At 41.4% G+C, this 17,306-nt stretch overlaps 1 protein-coding gene across 1 annotated transcript in view; it reads right to left on the minus strand.

Annotated features, from left to right (window-relative positions):
* The window catches only part of ncanb (neurocan b), a 149,599-nt gene that overhangs the window by 113,985 nt on the left and 18,308 nt on the right, over window positions 1–17,306 (minus strand). The window contains exon 2 of the mRNA XM_056378756.1: window positions 326–408. Coding sequence (XP_056234731.1) covers window positions 326–398 — 73 coding nt within the window. The 5' untranslated portion in view covers window positions 399–408. The remainder of the gene's footprint in view (window positions 1–325; window positions 409–17,306) is intronic.

The raw sequence follows: 17,306 nt of genomic DNA on the forward strand, positions 1-17,306 counted from the left end.
TGCTGTATGGCTTTGTGGGCTTAACTTAGCTTTGATTCAAAGGACATGGTTGATTACTTTTATCACGTTAGTCTGCCTCTCATCCAGTCCCTCTGCCCTCCCTTTGTGCTGTACAACCAGGGTTTCAGGATATTATATTCGAATTTAAATACAGATCTTTATTTAATTTTTACTACTATGACTCATGTGGCAGAGTGACTGCACATAGGATGCGCTTTTATATCAGAGGTAGTTGCTAGAAATGTTTGGTCGAACTATCCTGAGTTATGTACAGTACGCTGTAGGTCAGGTGACGGGGACTGCCTCCAGTTTAATGAGGACTCACCACAGCATGCAGTCTGAAGCAGAAGGAGGGCCAGCAGGGGCTGCAGTCCACACACAGGCAGTACGCCCTGCATCCTGCTGCACCTGGAGACAGAGATGAAGAGAGAGGGAGGGAGTGTGAGTACACAAAGGAAACTGAAATCAACTCATTGCCCTTGTGAAGTTCTTCTAATACACACTGTACACTTAGATGAGTCACTGGTGGTAATTCCTTTTCGTGGGATATTTTTTTCCCTTTTTCTCAGATAGAGGGTTGTCAGTTCATTCTTCACTTTAATTTACTGTTTCATAATGTGGGTGTGATGAAGTCCTCTGAAGCCCTTTCAGACTGTGATTAAGGGCTTTTAAGAGCTATACAAATAAACCTGACATGATGTGACCATTGTGTTTAATCTTTTTCAAGTACAAGAAAGAAATATGGTATTATCTTTTCACTTCACAATACTTCACAGACAACTATTGTCCCTAATGAAATATAAAGAGCTTCGTTTAACTATTGTCCTTACCAGTTTATTTCTATTCAGGTTCGCAGGGCAGTAAAACCTACTCCAGCATGCACAGGGGAGAAGGCAGAAGAAAAACCAAACTGACTGTGTTAGAATGGCAACTTTCCCAGGCTGTTTTATAGACGCAGATGCTCTCTTTATACTCATGCTCTCCAAAACCACCTGGCTTGAAATCTATGCTAACATAGAGCCAATAGTGCTAAACGCTGAGCCACCAACCTCAAAGTTATCCAAGTGATGAAATAAGTTTAAATAACCTTGAAGTGCTGTCATTGTAAGGATTCAGGTGCTGCCAACAATATAGGAGATGAAATCTACAGCTTGTTTATCTTCTAAATAAAAGTGTTTTTGTTGATATGTGATGGGGGATTAACAGAGAATACTAACTCTGGTGTGTGCAGAAAAACAACACTGCACAACAGGAAGAGACACTGTTGCAGTTCAGCAACACGAACAGCCAGATAACAGCACTCGAGCCAAATCTAACATGATGGACCTCCGGGTTCCCTTGTTGCACGCGGCATGCTGAAAACCCAGCCGAGCAGAAAAATATCAAAGCAACATCAATGCAGTCACATTAAGCACTGAGAGCCAGGTTGGCTTTAGCCATCTACTGTATGGTATGTCCGGATAGGTTTATTTAGATTCTTTTTTCGTTGTAATTGGGGAATTTTGTTGTAGTTTTGCACATACTGACTTCACTTAAATTTTTCAGGGGAAGTGATGTGAAAAAATACACCCTGAAGTGACTATCTCAGTGTATATTGTGAGACTGAAATGTTTTCCTCGACAAAATGTCTTCACAACCTTTCAGTTTTATCTGTAGCTGTGCTTCCAGCAGCCCAGAGCAAGAAAGGAAACAAGAAATGGAAACAAGGTTGAATTCATTTCCTAACACTTGCGCGTGTGCACTAAATCTGTGCATTTATTTTTGTATATTTGACTATTATCCACACTAATATGTGTGTGTGTCACAAGAGCCTGAGGACAGAGACCAAATGAGGTAGGTCGGCCCCTGCTGTGGGCCCTTAGAACCCCCGAGTGAAAATCATGAATGTGGCATCTCTGGAGACGTGGCGGGCTGAGCGGGGCCTGAGGGCAGGTGAGTAGTTTGAGGGGGAGGAAGAGGATTTGGCGGCTGGTAGTGGAGATGCTGGACAAAGATAGCCAGTGTCAGTTACAGCAGCGCTGGTCACTCTGAGTCAATCTCAAAAGGTGCAGCCAAGGACAAAAACACTGACCTCATACCAAATACCTCTGCTGAGCCACAGCGGAAAGGAAGCTGATTAAAAGGTCTCTGTGTGTTTGGTGTAGATTCACAGATAAAAACCACATAAATTCACATATCATTTAAAAATTTTCTGATTTTAAAATCAGCTATTTTACAGGTGGTAAATGACCCTTTAAGGGTGACCATACTGTCTGTAATTAAATAACTGCAGTCTTCACTCTGCAAAGGAGCAATTTTGGCCAAACTGGTGTCAACTGAACTGTTTTACCTATCTTCTCACAAGTAATTGAAGGCTGCCAACTGCCACTTAACTCTAACATTATTTTGACAAATGCTAATGAAGACATTCCTCAAGAAAAAAAAGAAAAAAAAAAACATAGTAAAAGTCTTCAAAATGATTTTCATGGTACCACAATCAAAGTCTATATTCGGGATATTTTGCTCATTTACCAAAAATACTTAATTTGTAAAAACCTTGTAGCTGAAGCATTTTTAATGTGCTGCTTGTGGTTGGTCACAAAAAGGGAATAAACATGACTATTTGACAACAGAACTGGGCCTCTGACAAATTATTCACACAGTCAAATTCAACAGGGACAGCCCTATTTAATTAGGAGATGCAGAACAGACTTGATATCACACTAGAAAGTAAAATCTGGTTTATTAAAAATGAAGCTAAATGACAGCTTGGGCGTTGTATTGCAACTTTCATAAATTACCAATTAAAATTGTGCAGACAAAAAGTCTACTGGACTGCTGCTTTGGCTTTTTCTTATTATACAGTCTTCAGCCTCACCAGCATGAAAAGCTTCTTTAAGTGAAATACTGAGTCACAGTTTGATTTTGTGTTCGAATCTGCATTTTCTTCCCTTTCACAGTTTTATAACTGGTTCATAACCCTTCTCCTCTTTTTTAGTCTTCAGTTCATCAATAGCAGGTACAATAGCAGGTACTCATGTGCTCTCAGGGTCAGAGCTATGTTTACTGTGAACATGCTATTATGTACTCCCTTTATACATTCTCCACCCATCATCTCTCTAGCACTTAATCTGCATCTCTTTTCTTTCCCCACTGAGTGCTTTCTCTTGCCTCCTCTTCCATTTTACATTAAGGCATTTTCTGTAGCTCGCACAAATACACAGAATTAAAAGTTCAACAGTTGAATTACCCTTTCTTCCTTTTTTTTTTCAGTGCCTCTTCAGAAGCACACCAGAGGTTCATTTTAAGGCTTTGACCTCTGTGTTGTCAGTTCTGTGCCCTTCATTTCCTTTGAGATGCAGTGTTATCTCTTCACAGTATCTCCACAATAGGACTCCAGCAGTTACAAGAATTCTAGGACAAAGTTTCATTAGTGTGTGTGTGTTTGTGTGTGTGTGTGTGTGTGTGTGTGTGTGTGTGTGTGTGTGTATGTGTGTGCGTGTGTATCCGTGCATGAGTCTTGTATATACGCTCAAGCAGGCATGGGATGGACAACATGCTCTGAGTGTCCTCCCTGACATTACACACCCACATACTATAGTCTAAATTCAGCTGCAGGCAACATCCACAGTTTGCAGGATGTTTGAAAATGCAGGATGAATTTTCGAAATTTAAGACCCAATTACTAAGAATTTTGAGGGCTAAATTAACCACTGTTATCAGTATAAAATGCATATGTGCGGAGCGAAAACTTCACAGACACAGCAGCAGACACCACAGTGTCGGGGATTAGCAACCTATCAACTGTCATAGGCTGTGTTTGGAACCCCCTACTAACACACCACTCATAATAAGTATGACATCAAAATGAGTCTGTAGTGTGTTTCAACTGCATAGAATGTGGATCTTGTGTACGTGAGAAATGCCCAGATGTAATCTAGATTAGCAAGAATTTTCAGAGTATGCGCCGTGAGTTTACTTGACATACTCAACTGCCCCCATTGCGTCTCTTCAGACTGCACAATGGCAGAGTGCGAGGCAGACAGTCCTGCCACCAGCCAGCAACAGATACAAAGCGTACAAATGTGAGTAACCAAACTGTAATATTGTAATGTTGACTTGTATGTGGTCAAATAATATTCGAATGACACAAAGCGCTGCTCTGTACGTTGAGGCACAGTAAACACGGGCAGCAGCTCTCCCGAATCTCTGAAAACTTTGCAGTAGATTTACAAACAGGCGTTAGTTATAAACTGACCACACATTGGAAAGCTTAAAAAAAAAAAAAAAAATCAAACTGACATAATAGCAGCCCTATCAGCAAAAAATTACAGCTTTTAGCCTGCTTTAAAATCCCTGCCAGAAATCCCTGTCACTGCATTCTGGGAAACTGGCTGTATACTTCAGGATGAACAGTCAGCTGGGCAATGGCATATTTAATCGTTAATTTATTTAGTAGTATGCAGTACATACTCACTGAATATGTAGTCGGCAGTATGTTAGTAGGCGGCTCTGAACAGAGCCATAGACTTCAAGCCTTTAGTGCTGTTTCATAAACTAACTCCTCCACACCTAAGCTGAGGGATCTCCCACTGAAAGTCAGTATGAGCACTCCTGCTGCGTGTAATACCAGCTGGAAAGATCCAACCAGATCTCAACATGTCAGACAAGTGCACTGTTCCCTATCCAGCCTGTCACAGATACTGTAGATATAGCCGATATACCAGGACACAGTGAGCTAGATGGTAACAGACAGACAGGCAGACAAAAAAGACAGAGAAGAAAAACCCAGAGCCAAGCTGTCGCACTTTGTTTTCTGTCCCAGTAAAAGACCTTTACGGGGCAACCTCAGCCTTTCATGGAGAAGTCTGCTGCAACCCATCTGTCGTTCCATCTTAATCTCACCTTCTACCTTATTCTGCCAATCTGTATTTGGATAAATTTAGCTGCCAATCTATGTCTGCCACAATCTGTATCCATGACTCGCAATTTTTTCTGCGTTTGTTCTCCCTTTTCCTTTCTTTTCTTTGCCTTTCTCAAATTATTCTGTCACTCTTTCCTCACTGTGGTACTTTATTAAGAGGGCTCATTAATCACTCAGGCTGCCTGTCTGTCACTCCATTGCTGCACACTGCTGTTGTTCCTGCAGCACACATGCACACATGCATACACACAATAGTACTGGTTTCACAGGGGGAGTTAGTCCCATCAATGTGTGTGTTTAAGTCCCTTAGAGTGAAAAATGAGGCTACCATTCGAGTGACAAAAGACTGTTTTCCTTCCAAGAGGATATTACTGAGGTTTTAGCAACCTGTCACACTGTGTCATACATAAATGGCTTTAGTGCTTCACATTTTCTGCACAAACAGGGCTGGTTCTGTTTGTTCCTCTCTTACAGCATGCAGCATCCTCAGGGTGGTTTCTTTTGTTGCTAAGGAGTTACAGTTTAAAAGCACCTAAATGAAAAACATGGCTGAGTGGGCGGCTATATTCCAGCTGGAACAGCAGGACACCTCAGTTCTCCCTTCCCCAAAAAAAGCTGTGGGCCAGAACAGAACACACTGTGCAGAAGATAATTCAGATGAGTCACTGATAACTCACTGAACTGCTCAATTACCATCCATAAAGAGAGAGGGAGGAAGAGGAGCGAGAGATGAGAGACAGACATGGCAAAGACAGAGGTGGCGAGAGGAAGAAAGAGGAAGGGAAACAGGTGGTGGGATGTTCAGAGAAAGACATTCAAAGAAAGAGGAAGTGGGAGAGGGGGATGAGTTGATGGGGGGTGAGGAGGGATGGGAATCTAACGCAGCCATAAATTTCCCTTGATGCCGGTCGCTGTATGTGCACGCTTGGAAGGGAATGGGAGCTGGTAGACCAGTGTGAGGGAAAATGGCAGTGCTCCCAAAAAATAAGAAATTGCCATCCGATTCAGAGCCCACCATATGGGCTTAGACACATAGCGCAAGCCAGAGACAGTTTCATTCCATCTCACACACACACACACACACACACACACACACACACACACACACACACACACACACACACACACACACACACACACACACACACACACACACACACACACAAACACACACACACACGTATGCACGCACACACAAAGTGCACGCTCAGCCAATTACATTTTCCTTACTGCCGGAGAGGCTGAAAAAGACGCAGGTTATGAGGGAGGAGAACTTGCAACAGCTCTGTATTATAATGAAGTCTGCAATATTATGAACATTGCATATGCAATGTACAAAATACCTATGGGAATGCAAATGTACCTGTTGGCTTGGAGTGTGAATGGAGTGTGAACGGCATGGACAGATGCTTGTGTGAGTGACACACACTCAGACACACATATGAATGCGTGCACATGATATAAACTCATTAGTGCATACATCTGTGCATACAGCTCAACTCAAGACACACTTGAATGCTCTTTGTAAAGGGGTTGTACTCATTAACAGCATTTTCATTTCATAGCAGTTTTGGTTCTATTCGATTGTAATGGTGCCAATTATTTTCTTATTGTTCACTTTTTCTTTGTTAAACTGCAATTGATGCATTTCATTTTATGTAAAGTGCTCTGTCATTGTTATTTTGAAAGGTGATACACAAATACAGATTACTATGAATATGCTCTGCTGTACATGAATGAGGAGCTCCTCATGCTCAAATGAAAAGCTGCAGTTAATCAGGAGTTGGCCAAAGAGGGACGTAGGGATGAAAGGAAGGATGGGACTGTGCTTGTTCCAGTCTTATCACTATGGAGCTGAAAAGTGCTGTCAACTACAGTTAAGTGTTTTACTGCACAGCGTGCACATACCCGAACACACACATAGTGCAGTAGGTGTTTTTATTAAGTGCTTGAGGTAAGACTTGATGTGTCTATTTATTTGCTTTTCAATTTTAAATAAGCATGATGGTTCAGAAGTCAAAGGAGAGATAAAACGAGAGAGAGAGAGGCTGTGTACCACACAACACTGACCAGGTTCTACCACACAAAGCTGGGGTGACATTGCTGAGCACCCTGATGTTGCAGAGTGGGAATAAGCTCCAGGGCTGCCCAGAACTATATAGAAACCTATTACTTACAGCTGAAAGCCACCCAGGTCTCCATTACTCATACGATGCAGCTACCCACCAGCATACAGCCAACAAAGGCAGGCACCCTGTTAAGGAGCCGGCGAGAAGTGGAATATCACCCATTTGTTTCATTAAAAACATATTACCTCGCTCTCTGTGGCCAGAAAAGGCAAGCTCATCCAGCACATGTGAATGAAAAGGAGCAAGAGTGAGAAATGGAGAGCGAGAAAGAAAGAAAGGAAAAGATATGGAGAAAAAATAAGATGCAGTATTGAGAACAGAGAGGGGAAGGGGAAAGGTACAGGGATAGAGAGAGGGAGGGACGGAGAGAGAGATTCTCCTGAAAAATGAGGTGACAGAAAGCTTTTTACGTGCAGAAAGGGTGGCCAGGCAATTTTCAAATGTCTGAGGCTTCTCATTTGCTGGGCTGCAAAGCCACTTTATACAGTGGCAAATGTTAAACTTGTTCTGGGCACATCAAGGTCCCCTTGGCCGCCTGCTTGTCTTCGCCTGGAATATAAATGTGGCTTGAGACGAGGGTAGAGGGAAAGAATAGTTTTGACACTTTGTACACAAGGGTTTAAAACGCAGAGCGTTGAATACCGTCGGGATTCACGTGGACAAAGGACCGTCTTAGTGTACACATATGCTTATGTGGGTGTGGATGGAGGACAAATATGAATGCAGGATGCTTTTTGCTTCTTGTATGGTTTTGAATGGTCTATTTCTTTTATGATTTGTCAATAAATTGTAATAAAAAATAAGAAAGTCAAAAATGTCCAGGGTGACATCATCAGATTGCTCTTGTGTCAAGTTATGGAATTTACAATCATATAAAACAGAGAAACACAGAAAATCTTTTCAAACATTTTAAAAGCTGAAACCAGTGAATATTTGTGAACATTTTTGTTTAAAATGAACAACTTTGTTGACAATTAATTTTCTGTCAATTCTCTAATTAATAAATGAATTACGTCTTTCAAATTATCATTTAAATTATTATCTTTTAAATGGCCATTGTTTACTAAACCAAAACAAAGCGAAACACACAATGTGGGATTTGAATTATGATGCTGTAAAAAAAATCACATACACTGGAATAAAATGAAAGAAAACAGAGACTAACTAAATATTGGCCAGTCTCACTCATCTGTGTTAAAGTTGGACTGATAGCTGGGCGTGACAGTTGTAAGATATATTGCTTCTTTCTGTGTCATGGTTGTTTCTTTATCAATAGCTTTCACACATACTGTAGCAAGCACACACACACACACACACACACACACACACACACACACACACATACACGCATGCACACAGGCCATATAAAACACAATGAAGCATGAAGATATTTCATAATAATCCCTCCTTATTTTTATGCCTTTATGGTTAGTTATTATATCCTGAATGCCTTTGCAGTTAGGCTCCTCCAGTCAGAGCTACAACTCCTATGTGTTACCCAAATCTTTCTAGCACAGCACAGCACAGCACAACACACACACACACACACACACACACACACACACACACACACACACACACACACACACACACACACACACACACACACACAGTCTTCACTTTATACTTTGTATACAGCTGTATGTGGTCGTGGTGAAAGGATTTTATCAGTTTATCGCAGCAGGTCTGGGAGCGGGACATATTTCACTGGGACGGCTGCCAGGGTTTTTCCTCCCTGCTCCTCTCTCACTCTCTTATTCTCTCTTCTCTACATTGTATCTTTCCTCTGTCGCTCCACTCCAGCCAGTACGTCTCTGTATTTCCATTCTCTCTCTCACTTTGCTTCAATATCTCTCTCTCTATCTTTGTCTGTCGGCAGGATCCAGGGACATATGGCATTCACTAAATCCTCACTGTTGACTGCAGGCTGTAAAGTTAATCAAAGTCAGTGGTGCAGGGACACTGAATCATACTGGGGCAAAGGCCTGGGAGTAGGTCAGTGAACCCGCACTATCTATTGAAGTTTTTATTGGACTTTATTATTTGTAACCCACAGAAGACAATCCACAAATGTGTACCATGATCCACAAATATCCCACTATCCACAAACTTCTTCTTTTTTGTTTGTGTTGTGTCATATCCACAAAAATACACATTTGAAAATACACATTTCAATTTCTTTTTTTACACAAAAATATACGTGAAGTGATATTTACAAGTTTGTGAATCCATTTGTACCCGTGAAACAGGCTTTGCATAATCGTGATTTGCTTACAGCCGGTTTATGGGCCTGGTGACATTTGTGACTTCCATTCTGTTGAGGAGAAAATGTGCATCTCTTGTGCATTAAACTGTGATCGAGTGAGCCACCTCTTTTGAACCCATGGTCTAGTTGTCTTGCAAATCGCTCTTTATTTTTATGGATATGACTTTACACAACATTAATAAAAAATAAAAAATAAACCCATGTTTGCGGATAGTGAATCTGTAAACAAATAAGAGGTTAGTCATGTTGTCCAACAGGGTCGTGCATTAGCACAGCAATCTGGTATCATGATACAGCGGTTATGATTCACTTCAATTCAGTATGCAGAGACTCATGCCGTTTAGAGGGGTAGAATATAACCAGTGTTATTTCCTGTAGAGACATTTACAGAATGCCTCACATGCAGACTTGTCAGTAGATGCTACTTTTGTTCCCATAATGCCTCACATGCAGGCCATACCAATTAGATGGATACACAGAGAAGCCTCTAGTCCCCACTGCCCCACCTCTGTTACTGCAGCGCATGCAGCTCAAACAGTTGTGTGGCCAAAAATGAATTCATTTGAAAAGCGTGAAATAAGGTGTTCTACTGTAAAATTTTTAATTTACCTAAGTTGAAACTGATGGATTTTATCTACCTGGGCAGGTAGAGTGGATATTGAAATATTTTTGAATCATGATACTGCACCAGATCCCCCCATCACAATAAATACAGCGGCAGCTTATAGATCAGCTGGATTGTATTATGTCTAATGTCATGAGCTGTTTTGAGCTTGGAACTTTACCTGCAGTACTGCAATACTATGGTTTATTGTCTTGTAGTGGAATTGCGTCATGATGATAGCCTTAATAAGATAAAAAAATTGGATCTTGAAAATACAGACTGGAATTATATTTTTATCCCTGAACACGCGCAAGGTGATTCATGATGGACCCATAAACCCTGACAAGAAGGGTAACATCTATGACAACCATTTCTGCTGTGCATGTCAAGTCACAAAGCCATCTAATAAGAATATACTATGCATGAGCTAAAAACAGCGAATACTCCATCCTCTTCCTGCCACATTCCCTCCCCCTCCTTATTCCTCCACCTCCCTTGTCATGCCATCCAGCCACACAGAGAGACCAGACTAATTAACAGAGGGATGAGGCTGCCTGTCGTTTAGGGAACTCATCTAATCTTCTCCTGTATTTTCCCAAGGAAGTTGAGAAGCAGCCTGGCAGCGGAGGGAGGAAGGAGGGGGTGAGGGGTCAATGGGGGAGAGATGGATTGTATGAGGAAAATTAGAGAAATATACATTCAGAGATACCCCTATATGACACCAAGTTAGTGTGTGAGTGTGTGTCTTTTTCCTCTTCTGTCCAATATCTAAGCTTTTCAAGCTACAACATCCATCCAATCCACTTGTATATTGTTCTTTAGATCATCTCATAAACAGAATACACTCTGGGACACATGAGTCTGTGGCCTCTATATCATTAATAAACACTTGCAAACAGACAAGAGTGCAGTGGCGGGGGAAGCTGCTGCTTTGATGGACAGTTAAATCAGTCTGCATCTCATCACTATCACAGCGTCACTGGATGCCAGATACAGATATCCATCTGAGGCACCACAGAGCACATACACATGAATGTGCTGCACAGACAACCAAATCATCAAATCACCAGCATGCACACAGACAGATGGTGTATTTGTGTCATGTTCACACTGGCAGGATCTATGTGTATGTGCTAAGTCTCATCCAGGGCTCCAGCCACCTGAGATGGAGCCTCTGCGCCAGTGACGACTCAGACAGACTGGACTGTGCACTGTTACCTTCAGTCTAACAGCTGCTGGCTGACTGACAGCTAACGGCTAAACACACTGGCTCCAAGGTAGACATTTTGTGGTTAAAAAAAAACATGCATGTGTGTTAACTTCAAATAAAGGCAGTAAAGACAGAGTGTACAGCCATGCTAGGAACCCTGTGAGGCTTCACTTAAGTACAGCAGTGCTTTGGGCTTAATGCTAATGTCGGTAATGACAAAGCTAACATTGTGATGTTTTGCAGGTATTACGTTTACCATGCTCACCATCTTAATTTAGTATACTGGCAAGCTAGTTTTTGCTAATTATCATTAATCACTAAGTACAGTTGAGACTGAATGTCATTCATTTTGCAGGTACCATAAACAAAATAATTACATTTTAACCCAGGTTAACCTGCGTTATTATGTTTCATCATTCATTCATTCATTCCTATGAAAGTTTCTCACTTGACACATACACTGAAAAGTGTCCACCATGTTTCCACGCTTCTATGGTTTTGGCCCCATAGAGTGAACGCATTAGATGCATGTCGGAGACTTCTACTGGCCAAGCCAAGCCAAGCCAAGCCAAGCCAAGCCAAGCCAAGTCAAGTCAAGCCAAGCCAAGCCAAGCCTCCTGTTGGCTATTCTAGCTTTTCTCAACTTTCCAAATGTTGTTGGACCAAATGAATCAAATTCTGATGGAAAATTTTTTTCCCAGTTCTACAGCCACTTCATCTACACTGATCGTGTATGACAAAAATGCTTTTTGGGTCAGTGTGCATCATTTGATGAGTGTGGAAGTTGCAGTAACTGATTTGGCCATGACATTAAATGGGTTCAAAGCCTAGCACTATACTACATTCCTGGGGGCTTGATCTGAACTGAGGCATTTCAATTTTAACCACAAACCTGAAGCCAATCTTATGTTTGCACTGAGGAAGTCAGAGGTTCAAAGTTAGAGGGACTCATCATCTGGGGACCATGACTGTACAAAAATTCACGGACCAAAGTCGGGGACTGACCAATCAGCATGGCCATCCATAGAGCTACATCGTTAAAACAATTATGTGTGAAATTCAAACATTAAAAGTGAAAAGAGTAAACTGCAGAGGCATTAAAAAATGTAAGAATGTGTGTTTAAGAATACACCCACCACCTCTGAAAAATTAATAAGTGTCTGTGACTGCTGAATGAAAATACTCCACTAGCTACAGTATTCTTCTAATTTAAACTTTTCTTTATGCTTTATAAAACAGTTTCTTAATAATGTAGGTTTGAAACAACTGAGAAGTGTGATTAATTGAACTCTAAATAGGTAATATAAACGCTTGACAAATGTTAAAAGTTTCACTCCAATTTTCATTCATAATTTATCTAGAATGATTATATCGACAGTAGAACTGCATAATTCTACACCTCTGTTTTAAAGTCTATAATCTCTACTACACTATTCATATTGGCTTGATCCCATTATACATGGAATAAATGAGCGACTCGCAGATAGCATGTGCGCTGAGTTGTGACTGAGGGATTTTTGCAGTGGAAAGGCGGAGTGAAGGTAATCTTAGTCTGTAAATGGAACAAAGGAGGAGCGTAGAGTAAGAGGACTGAGTTCCTGACAGACTGAAAAGAGAGGAAAATGACACTGAGATTAGTGATTAGACATTCACAATAGTTCAGCGCTGATAAAATCTACCAGATTGTAGGTATAGGAGAATGACATGAAGTTCGAATAGAGAAAATGGCCAGAAAAAAAGATTTTAAAAACTGGTGAGAGACAGAGACAAGATGAGGAGTGTCAAAGTACACTGAAAAAAATGGAATTGAAACTAAGGGTGGATCATACCACAATATTTAAATTTATTCATTGACTTATTTATTTTTTGTTTTTTCACACAGACTATATTATATAATGTTATTGAAAATAAAAATGGATACTCTACTCAAAATTGGCAATGTAAGAGAACATATCTTAAGAAAGAAAAATGATTTTAAAAAAACCCTGAAGTGTTTATTGGCTCAAAATAGGAATGAAAATGAGTTTCAGACCTGGCCTACATGTGTTTTGGGAGGAGTAACCTGCCCCATAATGTAGGTTAATTAGTAAATGTAGTGTGATTCATTCTAAAAGTTAGTAGTAACAGCCATGCTGTTGTTTTAGCTGTGAGTGATCTGTTTTGCTAAACAACCTGGATCTGAGCAAGGTTATTCACATTTACTGTTGTTCAAAGTTTTTTCACCTCTGAACTAAAGGTGCCACATCATTTGTGATCTTATAAATCACAAATTTAACAAACTGGGAAGTAAATGATACTTAAAAGAATTTAGATCTTTGAAGAAACCTAAAGCTGACATAACGTTTTACATCTTAACCCACATGAAGTATGTAACTATAAATGACTGCACACAACATGAGGAGACCAAATCCTGGTCTCTAGATTACACAATTTGAAAAACTTTAAAGTTCAAACAGAGTTGAAAACTAGTATTAACTGTCCTGCACACCCTATTATGATTTATACAGAAACTGCACAATGCGATTGTCAAACAAGAAATATGCAATTTCAAGTTGTATAATACACTGTATGCTGCAGTGCAAACATAATCAGTATTTCAGTTACAAATAAAATAAAGTATAAGGGCATTACTTCTTTTGCAATAACAAATTCCTGAACTAAACTGTTTGTACATCTTTCTTACTGGATATTAAAATTATAATGTTGGTGCCCATATGTGAAAAATGACAGAGTGCCAGAAGGAGGAGATCAAATAAATTGTCATCTGACTCACTGGATGTAGGCTGTGAGTGTAATTCTGCCATTGGGCGCCTATTCCAGACAGCATTCTTCTTCCTTTGCGCTTCCCCTGCCTGTTACTGTTTTCAAAATCCCCTTTGCTATGGGAAACAACAACATCCTCCGAGCTAGCAACCTGAAAATGGCAAGTTTTCTTTACAGGGAATTAGCCATTTTAATGACAGTGCTCACCTCACGTGCAAATGTTCCACCAAAACACGTTTCCCTCTGACACTATTTTGCAGGGGAACTGTTGCCACATCCTGGGCTCAGCCCCGCCCTAAATGACTGTGATTGGTTTAAAGAAATGCAAACCAGCCTATAGCAGAATGATGTTGGGTGCAGCCAGACGATTCTCCAGTGCTGACATACCACTGTAGAGATACCATAGGAGACAACGAATCTGAAGTTCTTAGAATAGAAACCTAACCATACATCATGCGTGCCAGTGAAACCTTGAAGCAATAAGGACAAAGTTCTGCCATCACACAGGTGGCTCCCAGTTGGTGCCTGTATTGAGTCGAATGAGCGTGTTGCCTGTACAAAACCTGTGGGTGTGACATAGTTCATCAGGTGTCGTGGAAAGTAGATCTCTCTCGTATGTGTGGTAAAACCAAAACTTGTGTGAGTCTGTCAAGGTAATGATGTAATTGCAAAATCCACGTGATGGCAGAACATGACACCGGTGACTGTGACGAAACCAGTATACCGCCCACCCCTAATTGGAATGTGCAGCGGCCAGAGAAAAGAAAAGCTGATTTTGACAGGGGAGAGATGGAGACAGTGAGAGAAAAGAAACAGTGTGACAGAGAAAGACACTGTGACACTGTGCTTTGATAACCATGAGGAGAAATAAGAATCTAAGTGTGACAATGAAACAGGAAGAAATCAAACGCTCAAAGCAACCAAGAAAAGGAACGGCAGGGGAGGGGAAAGGGAGGGTGAATAGAAAGCAAGGGTGCTGATGGTGGCGGCAGCCTCTGTGTGCTCTGTATTTATTAAATAATCACTCTTAGAATAGCTAATGAGTCATGAAAGTCTGCAGATGTTTCCAGTCTCCTGTTAGGAGCAGCAAAACAGCAAGAGTGCTGTTAAAGTGTAAATAAGGAGGGTGTGAGAAACTGGCGAGAGAGCAGCCATGGGTGATGCAGAGAAGAAGAACGCATGCAGGGAGAGTTAACACACCCTGGTGAAAAATAAGATAACAGGAGAGACTGAGGCAGTATGGAGTGAGAGAGGCTGGCAAGGCTTTGATGGGGCAGCCTGGCTATTTCAAGTTTTATTACTCAGTGTTTTGGTCCGGCCTCGGTCCGAGCATGATTCCCTGGTTTGATACAGAGACAGTCTGGGATTCCCTAGGTATATTGATTCTCAGGCACACTCATTTGAGAGAATCAGAATTGATGAGACCTGCCTAAGGCCAAGGTTTATTTACTTATTTGTCTGGTGCCTGCTCTGGCCCTATCTGTCTGAGAATATGGGGCTACCTGCTGGGGCCCCAGCAGCTCGCAATGTCCAGGCGTGACAACTAATTTGAGGGCGTGTGTGTGTATGTGAGAGAGTGGGATTCAGAGCATTCACCAGGCCACCTGTACTGTGCTCACGCTCCATAAATCAAGACAAGGCGGCCAGCACAAATTGACATTTCACAGAGGGGCGTAGTTTCATTTGAGGTGCATTTGATTGTTAGTTTTAGGCTGTTTCTGCAGTGTCATTACGAGTCAGTCGGCCTTCTACCAGAGGGATCAATTTAAAACCAGATTTACTCCCTGCTACAAAGTTTACACTATAAATTACACCCTGTCATTATTTTAGTTCTTAATCGACAACGTAGATATCCAGAGGCTCCTCCTCACTTTGACACTGTATTATGAGTTAGAATACTTGATCTTTAATGGAGGAGGCTGACATTTTGGAAAATATGTTTGTTTGCTTTCTGGCAGAAGGTAGCACAGCATGAGAAGATAAATACCACTCTCACATTTTTAAGGTAAATATAAAGCTAGAGCAAGCAGCTGGTTAGCTTAGCTTAGCATAAAAACTTGGAAAACCGCTAGCCTGTCTTGGTCCAACAGTGACAAAAATTGGTGTACCAGCACCTCTAAGGATACCAAATTATCACGTTATATCTCATTAATTTATTCTGTACAATTTGGCGTTGTACAGGGGTTTAAATGGTAGATGATTTCTCGGTTGGGAACTGTACAGATTGGACTGATAATATGCTAATTAGTGTGTTTTAGAAGTGCTGGTAGTTGGATTTTGTTTTTGTTGGACAGAGCTAGCTGTTTCCCCCCCATTTCCAGACTTTAAGCTAAGCTAAGCTAATCAGCTGCTGGCTGTAGCTTTATATTTACCTTACAAATGTGAGAGTGGTATTTATATTCTCATACTGTGTAACTCTCGACCAGAAAGCAAAACAAACATGGTTCCCAGTTGTAAAGAGTAAATATTTTAACTCATAATAAAGAAGTTATTTAACAATATTTAACAGTTGGACTATCCCTTTAAGCTGGTGCCTTTATCTGGTGGAACGCTCAGAAAGCGTAGCCCACATTCAGAGTAAACAAGTATTTCTAAGTATTATATACCTTTATAAAGGTTTTCCCTCAATGAAATTCCTCATATCTCACAGCCAGACTGTGTTTCCCAGTGACTTGTTATCTCCGTCTCAGCCCTTCCAAACCCCCCCACCCCCCCCCCCCACCCCTCCCCTCCCCTCGTCGCCGCCCCAATCTTGTAAGCTACACAGACTTCCTGATAATTGGATTTCAACAGACAGTTCAAACAGTGGCATAAAATAATTAGTAGCAAAACTCAGAAGCAATCTCAGGCATGGCCATCATCTCTCTGGCCAGGCATGTCTCTCTGGGAGCGCGACAGGAAAATGCATGATATCAGCCTTTCACAGTTTGAAGCCTTTCGTGCCCCAAGCTTGTGCGCACGGCCGTGACGGATGTCTGACGTGATCGGGCATTCTCCAGTTCAGATGAATGAGTTGGTACATACGTGTTCATACATGTGCGTTCAAGTTACTGTGCAGCCATGTGCATTCGATTTCTGTTTGCTGTCTGATGTGGACCAATATGTGTGCCTGTGTGTGTGTGTGTGTGTGTGTGTGTGTGTGTGTGTGTGTGTGCGTGTGTGTGCGTGCGCGTGTGTGCGTGCGTGCGTACTTCGGAAGTGATGAGAAGCCCCTTTGAGTGTGAACCAGATGTAGCAGAGCATCGATGCACCCCCCCCTTCCCCCATCCCTCGAGACAGGAACAAAGAGGCCAGACTACATCAGGCAGGCCTTTGATCAGCTCAGCTCTATCGTGTTCCTATCAGTAATTGACAGCCCTCGGATCCTGCATGCTTCCTCTGCAACATGCACATATGAAAAGTCTTAATGTCCTCTGATATATCATACGGTC

This window comes from Seriola aureovittata, chromosome 6 (genome assembly GCF_021018895.1).
Source record: "Seriola aureovittata isolate HTS-2021-v1 ecotype China chromosome 6, ASM2101889v1, whole genome shotgun sequence".
Taxonomy (NCBI): Eukaryota; Metazoa; Chordata; class Actinopteri; order Carangiformes; family Carangidae; genus Seriola; species Seriola aureovittata.